General features: G+C 31.5%; 1 protein-coding gene across 22 annotated transcripts in view; it reads right to left on the bottom strand.

Annotated features, from left to right (window-relative positions):
• FAM172A (family with sequence similarity 172 member A) overlaps positions 1 to 13,158 on the bottom strand; it is a 466,743-nt gene that overhangs the window by 238,682 nt on the left and 214,903 nt on the right. For all 22 annotated transcript variants that reach the window (XM_057493474.1, XM_057493470.1, XM_057493468.1 and 19 more), the window contains one exon: positions 4,353 to 4,571. In XM_057493474.1, the coding sequence (XP_057349457.1) occupies positions 4,353 to 4,571 (219 nt within the window). The remainder of the gene's footprint in view (positions 1 to 4,352; positions 4,572 to 13,158) is intronic.

Below are 13,158 nucleotides of genomic sequence, written 5' to 3'. Positions count from 1 at the left end.
CTTCACCAATATTTTGGACATAACCCAAGTCAGAACATCAAAAACACATTTTCTTTTAAGAAAGCTTCAGTGTATCAGAGTTGGCTGTTACTGAACAATTGCAAAAATTCACATGAGTTCTGAAAAAAATCAGAAAACTAGACACCAAATATCTCGCATGTTAAGGAATAAGATTTTTGATGGATGTCAACAAGCAATCAATCTATAAATATTTGACTATCTTCAATGTGTAATGCCAGCCTCTGCCAAGATTCCTATTTTGTAAATGTCTTATCCACATTTGGATTTTTCCTTCTGTGGCCATGTAATTTCCTTTCCCCCTCCACTCCTAGCATTTTTTTTTTTTAACATTCTGAGTCAAATCCTTCCCTACTTCTTGTCACCACAGACCAAAACTAAATCTCTTAAAGAAGAGATATTTAAGCAGTTTCAATCCAATATTTAGATCAGCATCAAGTCATTTTTGCCTATATTTCATCTATCTACATTAAAGTTCTTTTAACTGGTCTATTTTTCCTTAGTATGAGCACTTGACCTCTTCTGCTCTAATTTGATACTAGAATAACTCTTATTCCTGTACTTCAGGTCACATTATCTAGGTATCTCTAGACTAAGGCCTAGTCTTTTTGCTTTGGTCTCCTTCTGGGGATTGGATTCTATTGAATGGGTTTGGTATCAATTCCTAATTCCCTCACAGTATGCTCTATACTATTGTAAAAACTGGTTCATATCTGCTTATTCTTAAAAGATCTGACTTGCAATTCTAAAGTTTATACAGCATGCTCAAAGATCTAAAGGACTGTGGAGAGATCTAATAGAACTATGAAAGATAAACTGATAATATTAAGAATGAGACAAAAACACAAAAGAAATTTCCAGACAGCACATGATAAATTCCACATAAGTTAACTAATCATAATAACTTCCATGTGTCATAGTAAGGAGAGGTCATTAATTATGGAGAGGGAAAGGTGGGATTTTAGCTGGGCACTACAACATGGATAGAATTTCGATTGAGGGAAAGAACAAGATTAGAGCTACAGATCCCACAAAGCATATAAAGTATGTACAGGGGTGGATCAAGGATGGCAACTTGGCAGTACTCTTATAAACAACATGTGTAAAACAGAAAGAGCAGTTGATCAGCATGAAATATTTCATTTTCACCTATAATTTCAGCATCATGATAACATAGCTAAAAAAGAAAACAGGATATCCCACTTTTATATATTTAGATGAAAATGTATAGGTCAATCAAGGTGTCAAATAAATTTTGACATAGCTACTTTTTATCATTAATTTTTGAAAATGTATTATCAGCTATTGGATTGAGTAGGGCACTAACAATGTAATTGTTTCTCATTTTGGTTTGTTTGAATGTTTCCTCACAGAAAATCAAGTAGCATACTTGAATGACGCAGGACATGTAAAAAAAAAAGTGGTAGTGGTCTGGAATTTTAATCCTGGCCCTACTACCTTATTTATCAAATAAAAACTTATTGTGAAGGCTCTGTTCTATAAATATTTATAATGAAGGCTCTGGGTACACAGCAGTGGGAAAAACAGACTAAGTCCCTGACCTCATGAAGCTTACTTAAGAACTTTGTGACCCTAGAAAATTACAAGGTTTTGACCCACAGTTATCTCATCTGTAAAACTGGATCTACATTAGTGATCCTATTAAAAGAGAATGTATATACACATATATATGTTTTATACATAACAATATATTTATTAGTTATTAATTATATTATGTATAACTAAATTACAGATATTTGATAGTATCTATTAAATAATACCTGTTCAAAATCTATATAATCATCAGATATAATTTACTATATATCATACTTTTGTTATAATTGGTTTAATTTTCCTATTTCAGATACATATTTTGTTTTCAACCAGTTAGAACAATGTGGTAAACAGGGAAGGGAGCAAGAATCTACAATTAGAAAGAAGTCTTGGTTTCAACACTTAGTTAAATCATTTACTAGTTATGTGATCCTGGACAACAAAGGGCCATCTGCAGATCAGATTCTTACGTCTAAAATAAGGATAAAACTATCTGATACACCTGCCTCACTGGGTTGTTCCAAAAAATAGATGATCAATTTCAAAATGTAACTGGTTAAGAAATATATAAATAAAAGTTAATTTGTCCCTATCACATAAATCTGAAAATTACAAATACTTGCTATTTGGAGACGTGTAGAAGGAAGGAGAGTACTAGAAGAAGTCACTCTTCCCGGGGACCAAAGTTACTTAAGAATTAATGCACCTTACACAAATTGAACCATTGTTCTCTTCCCCACTACAAGATCATACCCTCTTATCTAGAAGTATGTTTGAAGAATATTATCGTAACTCTTGTTATTTTGCACAATTCCAGAAGATTTTAAGGGAAAGGGCGTTTATTTAGAAAAATAACATTCCACAGCTAAGACTATCACGTATAAAGTTATATTACGTACATGAATCTATTTTTGTCTTTCAGTGTTTTGACAGGAACCTTGACTATCAATAAATGAATGAGCACAAGAAAGAGGCTAAAAGATGTGATAAGGAGGAAGTAAAAATGCAGAAGTATAAAAGAGTTAAAAGAATTAAAAAAGACAAAGGGAAAGAGAACAGATCTTAACAAAAAAACAATAAAATAACAGAAAAATTTTTTTCCCTTTGTGTAACAAAAAAAATTGATGAAGGGTAAATGAAACAGATGTGAAAAACAGAATAAAGAAAATGCACACATACAAGAGAACAAAAGAAAAAAACCAAAGCAATGGGGACAAAATAAACAGAAAACAGAAAAGAAGAAATAAAACCTACAAGACAGATGTCAGAAATAGATGCTCAATCTGTACATATCATAGGCAAATAAACTGTTTAAGAATAAAAAACAATATAGAAAATCACTTTGGTTTGCATTATATAAGCAAGTGAATATATTCCCTTAATGATTTGTATATTTCAAAAACTGACACAATTCATTTTTTGGAATCCAGATATCAGGGGTAATTCTTTTTTAACTCTGTCCTAAAGTAGTGGTTGACAGACTGGCTCATATAATTAGGAAACTGATGACAACTGATGAAGAAGAAGGTGACATCATGATCCTGATGTGATCATAGGAAAGAAAGGTAGTAAATAGAGCTACATTAGAACAAGTGAGCTAATCGTTGATCTAAATCTAATCACTGTTTTGTTTTTCAAATAATATATTTGATAGTGAGATGCTTTCCAGAAATTTAAAGATTGCAATCTGCCCAACTTTTGCTTAACTAATTGTATGATATGCTTTGGGTATTCTTGGTCTGGATACATTTTTTGGGGGGTCTTGGAAATTTATATCCTGCTTTTACTACTGCTTTACTGTCATAACTTGCTCAACAGACTGACCTATAACCAAATGTCTTGAATGTTTGGAGTACAAAATTCCCAAAAGCATAGTGATTATGCCATGAACTAAAAGTATAATAAAGAGACTTAGCCATGTACTTCCCCTTAAAAGTGAAATGAAATATTATATTAGTGAGCTTTTAAAGTAAATATAAAAATAGTTAAAGTTGATCAATTTGAAAATTTACTACCTTGCAATATAATTTATAAACACTAATTTAGCTATGTTTAAATGTTCTAAGTTGCTCTCTTTTGAAGAACATATAAAGTCACTATTTTACTTACCCAGAAGCATTTTTGACATGCTTTATTCTAAACTTATATTTGTAGCATCCTAAAAAGCACTTTGAAAATTTTAAGTATCTGTCTCATATCTATAGTGTACAGTCTGTATCTCAAGCAGAATGTGTCAAAGTACAAATAAAATTGTTTGTGTCCCCTACAAAATGAGGACTCCTTGGGCAGCACTGCTGTAACGATCCCATGCTGCTAACATTACAAAGCGCAAAGGTTCACTTGGTAAAAAAAGAGCAAAGGACATAGTTCCCTCATTATACTATCCCTAAACTGTCCTCACTTAATATGTATTAAGATATTAATTACTCTTCCTCCCTCCATCTGCTTTCAGAAGTTAAACTGAGACACTGTGATATATGGTAGCTTGCAGGAAAACAATGCATTAAAAACTATTACCACCCGAGATGAAGACTGATGTTTTGTACAGTGCATTATTAACTGCTTTTGAGGTTTAAATAAAATATCACACTAAAATAAGAATGCTGTATTTTGTGATTCTAAATAAAAAAACAGAAAACACTTTATCCAAGTAACATCCACGGGAAATAAATGGTTAAAAAGTAAAGAGTTAATACCTTCTTTTTAAAAACAAAACAATTTATGTGAAATAAAATATAAGGAAAGGAAAGGAAATAATGATAATCTTACTTATTACTTACTCTGATATACAACTGCATCGTTTCTTTTTCTCTTTGGGGGTTACGATACTTCTCATAGAAATCACGTCGTTTCTTTATTTCTTTAGAAACTTTATCTTTTCTTTCCCGTTTTTCTGCTGGTTCATCTGAACTATCAGAAGATGACTGTACGTGTATCTTTGGCTTTTCTACTTCAATATAGTTTTCATTGGGATTCAGTACTATTACTCCATATCCTTCCTGTTTTGAAAACAAAGAAGGCAGTAAAATTTAATTTTAGGAACCATTTCAATTCATAAAAACATTCTTAATATCTCACAGTAAGTGATGTAATATAGTAACATATTCACTAAAATACTACTGTAAAATGCTAGTTTTAATTTTCCAACAGAAAGTCACTTAAATTGTGTGTATTATGTGTGTCAACAAGCATAGATGATCTATAATAAAACTAATTTATAACATAAAGATCATGAAGCTTAAAATTTTTTAAAAAGTACTTCAAATCTCCCAGAACCCAAAATGACTGAAATATATTATTGAATAACAAGTATGCTTTCAAGCTACATTAATATTTATATAATTTGAGAAAATAACCTCTTAGAAATTGAAGTTTACAACTCAAACAGCATTTTGTTAGGTTTTCTTCATTTTATAATTGCTCTTTATGAGTATTTTTTATTTGTTCAAACTTTAAAAAGAATAAGTGATTAAAAGGGAATAAATCCAATCTAACAGTCTACAGATTCACATGTCTATACTACCAAAAACATATAATATCTACCTGTGTACTTTGTATTTTTTTCACTTTTTTCAGGGGGCCACAAAAATCATAAAACAAACCAAGTAACTATAACATATGGCAGCAATTCTTTAATCCTGAAATGTTTTTCATTTTTCAACTACAGTAACTATTTCTCTTTACGAATAACTAGTACCAGGAAACAAACTCTAAAGTTTAAAATACAGCTTATTGAGCTACTAAATATTTTTAAAAGGTTTTTAAAACACATTTTCCTTTGTGACTTATTTCTGGCAAGGTAAACATTTCTATGTTTATAATTAAGGAAAGTTTTGGTACTTATGTTATAACTAATGGACTAATCTAACCATGAGAAAACAGAAAAGGTTAAACCAATACCACTGACAAGCATGTGCAACACAAATTTTTTAAGCTATTTATAGCTTGTCTTTTCTATTCAATTCTGTACTGTGGGTGTCTCAATTTTGCTTTGTAAAATCCTGTAAGGTTATGCTTATAATATGTTTGTATTATGATAAAATACATCCAAGAGTTATGGAAAATAAAGCTTAAAAAAATTTCATCCTTTCTAAATAAAAAGCATATACTTTTTCTAAAACTATGTAGAAGCTTCTATTTCAAGTTTAAAATTTAGTTCTTTTTTTTACCAGACCGACCATAAAAAATTATTTAAAAAACCATTAGCAGTAATAATAAACCAGTATTAGCATAGACTCAATTATCTTTTTCTTAAATATGCTACATTGCCACACATACTTGTTTTTTAACAGTTGGTTTCCCAAACTATGTGCAAACTTCACTGGGATTGTTTTAATTTTACTCCCCTAATCACTTGATATTATTGTCTTAAAACAATCATATGGTTTGGAGATTTTCAGATCACCGAAGTTCTGATTTCAGTGATAGGACTGTTAATTAAGATATAGTTGTCTTACATATATGAAAACTGTGTAATAATATATACCAAATTAACAAAATCCCATGTTTATCAATACATGTTCAAGTAAAACTTTTAGATAAATACCTCTTTCCCAAAAGCCTTATAAAACATTTTACAAATTTTTAAATTTATAAATATTTTAAATGTTCTGTATCAAAGCACAAAGGAGGGTTTTTCTTTTAAGTTGCTTAGCTGGTAGGTCAAAGTTTTACCAACAAAAGAAATTTTATTTGGTCCTGCTTCATTCTAATCTGTATAGCTATTCAAAAGTCTTGTAATTCATTGTGATCACTGTCAGGTAGACAGATTGTCACTTGGTGATTTTCTACAGTTGGACACACTTGACTAGTTATTAAAATCACATTTGAAATAAGTTCCTACCCCTCTTCCTTGTGCCTCTTACAACTTTTCACGCCTTTCTCAAATTTCAGCTATAAATTCTCCTCCCACCAAAAGTAAGTTAAAGAACACTGTTGCACTCTGCTAAACAGGGTGAAATAGAGGCATTCAGTGCACTGTCTCTGGTATAAGGAACATAGTCAAAAAAGGTCACCATAGGCCAAAAAGAAAATTGCCTCCTTACTAGATTCTGTACCGTGAGTAAGTGGTCTCCTGTCATGTTTCTTCCCTGCCTTCTCTGAGTGAATAGAACTTTAAACACACACACACACACACACACACACACACACACACACACACACACACACACACGCTCACACATGCACGCATGCTCCTACTTACACACGACTTAGAGTTAACAAGCCCAAAATGAATCTTAGAATTCCTAGAGACAAAAATAGTGATATACTACATTTTAATGATAATACAAAAAATTTCAAACAAGGTACCAAAGTGGGACTTAAATACGTTGACAGAATGTGAGCATCATATTTGCACAACGAATGAATTCCAAGTAAAGGTAAACTCCAGACAAAATTTATAGTCACTAAAAGTATAAAATGATCACCTTAATTTATAAATTTAATCACTAGAAATATTTGCATAATATCAGGTTTATATAAGCAGAAGTTCTTTCTATAATTTTTGGAAATCATGGATTGAAACAGTATTGTGCTTATTTGATTTTAAACGGACTCTGAAATTTTATGTATCCCATCTAAATAAGTATAAAAAAAAACCACACATAAATCATCAAAGAAGTAGTATTTGTCTAAGTTATCGATTATGTAACTGAAAATTACATGACTCATTTGTCCAATTTTATAAAGACACAATGTCAATTTTTCACTGAGGCGTCAACTGATAAAATATGATCCTATTTTAAAATCACCACTATATAAATCAATTAAAGAATTTTTATCATTTAGATTTCAACAATGAATGTTTCTCTTTAAACACCTGAATTATTTAGAAAACATTTTACCATTTAGATATTTCATAGTACCAGATTAATTAACGGAATAACAATCGAGAAATATTCAGGAATATTTTCTGCAGAAATGAGAGCTAATTTTAATAAATGTCTTTGTTGCAAATTCAATTATCTTTCTGTAAAAAACTTACATTTTTCAATTAAAGTTTTCCTGATAAATTAGTTAATACAATATTCATAGAGACCATTCATAACCGTTTTATAATGAATAGGAGAAAGCTGGAGCAACAAAATAAAGTCAACTATCCCATTTACATGCTCTGCCAAAGATATGTAGTAAAACTTCATCTTCTCCTGTTGCATATAGGCATTATTAAAAAAATCCCTTTATATATTAGAGCTACAAAGATTTTTTGCCATGTCAACATTAATATATGGAAACCAAGGAGTCAAAGCAAATAGTGAAATAAAGTAGATAACATACCAATAGTTTCATTTAACCATTTTAAATAGAGTAACTTCAATTTATATCTTCAAAAAAATCAGAATTAGTTCTATTCCCAGTAATTCAATCAGTACATACAGAAATTACTTAAAAAAAAGAGAGTGAGAGAGAGTTCCTAGTTTAACCTTTAACAAATGTACCCATGAAGTTTTACAATTCTACCCTATAAAATCAGGGATCGAACATAATTTCATAAAAGAACTGTGTACTGCCACTGTTAGAACCTTAAGCATTTCATATTAAAGTACTGTTTTTATATTTAATTACTCCTTAAGCATGCTAAATTCCTTATCAGATGAAACGTTAACTCATTTCAAATATACAAGGAGACTTCTGTTATCTTTAACAAGATAAAATGATCAAACTGATTATCTAACATTCTACAACTAAATAAAACTTCTGGCATCTTTCATGATTTACCCAAATCATTCCCAATATTCAACATTTCAAGAGACAAAGCATACATAAAGTCGCTAATTATCTGTTATGTTTGATCATAGTCTAGTAGAAGATCAAGAAAGCAATCAAGAGGACAGATATTTATCTCTTTAACTTATATCATTCCATTTTCTATCCTTTTGTAGCTTTAACTGTAGTTTCATTTTTAGACCTGTGTTTATAAGGTATAAACCATGGGATCTTAACCAGAAATCCTCAAAATTTTATTGCTAGATGTAGCATTGTAGTCAGCATGAGTACTTGCTGTGATTTAAACAGAATACACAGGCCTCTGGGCCTCCTTGACTTTGAAGTCCATGGATGCACTTACTAATAAATAATAATCCATTTATCATTCAATCGACAAATGATGGCTTAGGTTAGAGGTCTAAAACAAATTGATGCCAAACACAAAGAACCAATGAGGAAACTTAGTAAAGAAATTAAATTCAGTACAGAAAAGTACTTATCAAGAAGATCCTACAAATAGATAAAATTCTTAAATGTCTAGTAAAAAACACACTGTAGTTTCAATACCAATGATACCTTGCTGGAACTGAGGACTTATCCAAGTTAATTTGCCTATTAATTACCAAAATATATGGAAGATGGAAAATAGGAGCAAATCCTACATCCTTTCAAACCTCCTGTGGTTGGGTAAATAAAAAATTAGATGAAAATACTCAGTTATGCATATTAACCTGCCAATACTGCAAGCCACATGTGACCAAAAAGGTCAGGGGCCAGAGTAGAATCCTTTGACCTATGGAATTATCTGTTTTGGTCTTCAGGCAAGGCTCTGTAATAGATCAGTTTACACAGATTTATCAATCATATTTCTCAAGTTCAGCATTTTACCTGCTTGGTTTGAAAGAAGATAGGTGCTCATCCTCAAGGGAAATGAAACCCAAAGTGTTTTAGTTATAAACTACATCTGCCCATAGTTAAGATGGACAGACCACTGTCCATTCATCTTCTCTGAAAGATACATGTTGTGTTTATTCTCATTTTTTCTATAAGAAAGGTATGTATATGTCACTGTTGCAACATCCTAGGTGCAACAGTGAGATGAGGTCATGACAACCAATCAGAAGTCACTAGTGAAGCGTTAAAGTAAACATAGCTGTTGGAGCTGCAGCTCTGCTTGAAAAATGCCCCCTCCATTATTTCAGCAATTTTCTCAAGACGTGACCTGGGACTGAAATGTCTGAAACGTCACTTGACTCCATTTTGTGCTTCCTCCCAATATGCATTTAGGTAACAGCAACCTGCTAATATTCTGTAAAATGTTTGTCACAACCATGCTTTAACTTGTAGCTCCCTAAAGTCTAATGTTGTGTTCCATGGTGTAAAAATACCATAATATGACCAACATAGATTATCCCAGTAAGTTTCCAACTTCAAATAGCTCATCAAGTAGTCAGTGAAAGAAAACATGCCACAAAAAGTTTTCAGAGGACCACCTGTTGTCTATTATTTTTACATAGCACTTACTCATAAATCATAACACAGGGTAATTAATCAAGCTGTCAAAGAGAAGGTCAAAGGTTATATGGTAGAGTCAGAAGGTCATGCATGGGCTGATAGAGGTCAGGGTCACACTGCATTCCTCATTATCAAGTTGGGATGAGAGACGGCCCAAGCAAACAAAAGTGAAAGCAGATGGAGAAGTGAGTGGATAAAAAAAAAAAAAGAAAATTTCACAAACAAAAAGAAAAGTGAAAGAAGACTGTCAGCTGCCTTCAAGTAGAGAATAGAAAAGAAATACACTGAAATGTGCTCAAAGGAGCTCAAGAACATAAAGAAACTACAGTTTTATTAACTAAATTAGTTGAATATAACTTTTCTTGGCCATTAGTGCATACTAAACAATATTAGAAAATATGTTTGCCATTTCTATACCTTCCTTAGCTGGTGAGCACAAGATAAATTATGGTAAAGGCAAAGAGTTCCAAGGATAAAGTATGATTACAAAAAGAAAAAAAACTTATAATAAGAGGAGTCTTTTCCTTCAATATTGTTTCAGGGTTCCAATACACATATGTAAACAGTTTTAAAACCATAGGACAGATAATTTTTTAGTATGATTCAAAGATATCTACAAACATAAATGCATCATAAAAATCCTTTTGAATAACAAATATTTTATTATTATGCTGGCCTGAATCAGATGCAGAATACTGTGCAAAATTAGCTGTCACCCTTTGCTCAAAATCTTTGTTAATCTCATTTTGAATGTTTGCAGCTTTATCAACACATGCATCAATGTCAGCTCCTTGGTTACTGAACTGCTGTAGTTGGAGGAAGATATAATTAAAATGTTTTGGCACAGAAAAGGTGAAATTGTATCTTCCCTTGCTCCCTTAGGAGTCTGTAAAACATGAAGGATATATTGACAAACACACACCCTTGTCTCCAGTTCTGACATCCCAGGTCATCGAAGTGCTATTTATTATTTTAAAACTTCACTTTGTACTTACCCATATTATTTCCTGTTCTGTTTCTAACTTTTCCTAGGTTTTAGAACACTATGTTGCTTAAACCTCACAAATTTCTCTTCTACTCATCAGTATCTTATTTATTAAAACATTCTGTAAATGTATAAGCATCACAGAAACATTTCCCATTCATTATCAAGCACAGAAATATGATTTAATACTATAGCATTATGGAATATTTATATTCTTTGCTTCTAATTTTCATAAAAAGGCACATTCATACACCCACACATTTACACATTAAACTAAAAAGAAATAACAAGTTATAACTGTTGCCCAATGACGGATCAAAATCCCTAAGTGGATATAGAGAACCCTAAAGACACGCCTCCTTTTTCACGTGGTTGCAAACAGACTTGGATGGACAAATTTATATTATGGAACTTACTGTTGTGCATGCTATATATACCTTTATGCTTTAGAGTACTAAATGAAAGTCCAGTGTTCTCCTAGGTTCTTATTAAAATTATGTAAATATCATAGGACTTGCAAAGCATTGTCACTTTGAACCAGTCATATGCCATACAAATATATGCTTAAGTTTTTATGTTACTCTTAAAATCTGCTTAAGAACTATGGTACATAAATCATTTTATCTTACAATATGCCACCCTTTCCCACCTATTAAAATGTCATGTTTAAAATATTTGTTTTTTTTTCAAGAATATGTAAGTGCTTTGTTTGTGGTTCTAGAGTCCACTTACAAGCATGAGGACATAATGAAAGACCATAAGTATTCATCGAGTCAATAATTCATTAAATACTTAATTTCATATAAAAATATTATTTAATAAGCAGCTACTATCTACCAAGCACTGTGTTAGGTACAGTGGTATACTTATGAGTCACCTTTCATTTTAAGATATTTCTATTCAGTAGAAAATTCCAAGTCAGAATTAAATACAAACCCCTAAAATATCTACATGAAGCCATTTTATTATTCAGGAGAGAGAGGACTATGAAAAAGAGAAAAAACAAAGGAGAAAACATTATGACATATTCCTAAAATCAATGTAGCTAGACTTCCAAGAATAACTAATCCTAAATAGTAGGCTGTATGTGTGTTTGTGGTTAGAGTAGTGTTTAAACTCTTACTCCAACACAATGTAAATATATTGCTTGGGGATGTGTGTGTGTGTGTGTGTGTGTGTGTGTGTGTGTGCGTACACTGTATACATTCAGATATTTTTAGAAGTAAAATCACTTCATAATCTAAGGGAGAAGCTTCTATACACATCTACCTCCTAATAAACAGGTGCAACTGAGTACAGCTATGAATTTCTCTTCCCACAGTGACCTATGTCAGAAGATCTTCTCATACTTCTGCTAAATAATTTAATTACTTATGAGTTATGGTTTCTTTGTAACCTTTTAAATGACTAACTCATTAAAATGTAAAAATATGCAAAACATGATGTCACCGGGTCAAACAGCTGTGTTGGTAAAATTATGGCTGTGAATGTCCCCAAGAACATGAAAATATTAATAATTTATATTGCTCATTAGATGGCAAAAACTCTTCAAACAGATTTAGAGACAGATTAATTTTATAATCACAAAATGCTACACTACCTCATAGTAACAAATCTTTTCACCATCTGTGACCCTTTGGTATACATAAAACATATAAAAATTCATAATGGTTTAAAGTTTTTCATTATAATATGCATATTTGGGGAAAAATGTCTAAGAACCTGAAATCTGGAGGTAAAGGACTTTGTTTAAAAAAAAACACAACTATTTGCCAACTTTAATAACAACTCAATTTTCCTTCAAAAAGGACACAGTAATAGCTAATAAGTTATAGTGAGACAGTCAACAAGTCATACCTCTGCAAGCCAGTATGATGAGGTTACTGTCTTAGGCTGCTTAAAAACAAATGACACACTATGACTTCAAACCCTGTATTAATTGCCAAATCTGTACTATTCAGCCAGGAAACCACCTTCCTAATCATCACGTTTTTCTGTCTCATAAGCAATTTAAACATCAAATACATTATTTACCATAGTAAATTATGGAAATGTGTTCTAGTATCAGCCAGAAGCAACAGAACTACTTTTATGTGCACTTAATAATCTTTCATGGGCAAAAGTTAATGAATAGACAGTCTTGATATATGGTCCTTTAAAAACACACAATGATTAGGTAACCTTAAATTTAAAATTCCATGTTAAAATTCTTTCTTAAAACAGTTTAAAGTGGGGAAAAAGCAGTATCTCCATCTGAGTTCCAATGTGAAATAATAGTGAAGATAGTTGTTATGTGGAAGGGAAGGGTTAATGGGGATTTTAAACTAATGAACACAGTGACACAGGGCTCTGAAGTAAGCCATGCATAGTTCTAAGCC

This window comes from Manis pentadactyla, chromosome 2, assembly GCF_030020395.1.
Source record: "Manis pentadactyla isolate mManPen7 chromosome 2, mManPen7.hap1, whole genome shotgun sequence".
In the NCBI taxonomy this organism is placed as follows: Eukaryota; Metazoa; Chordata; class Mammalia; order Pholidota; family Manidae; genus Manis; species Manis pentadactyla.
This window is presented reverse-complemented; position numbering and strand designations above follow the sequence as displayed.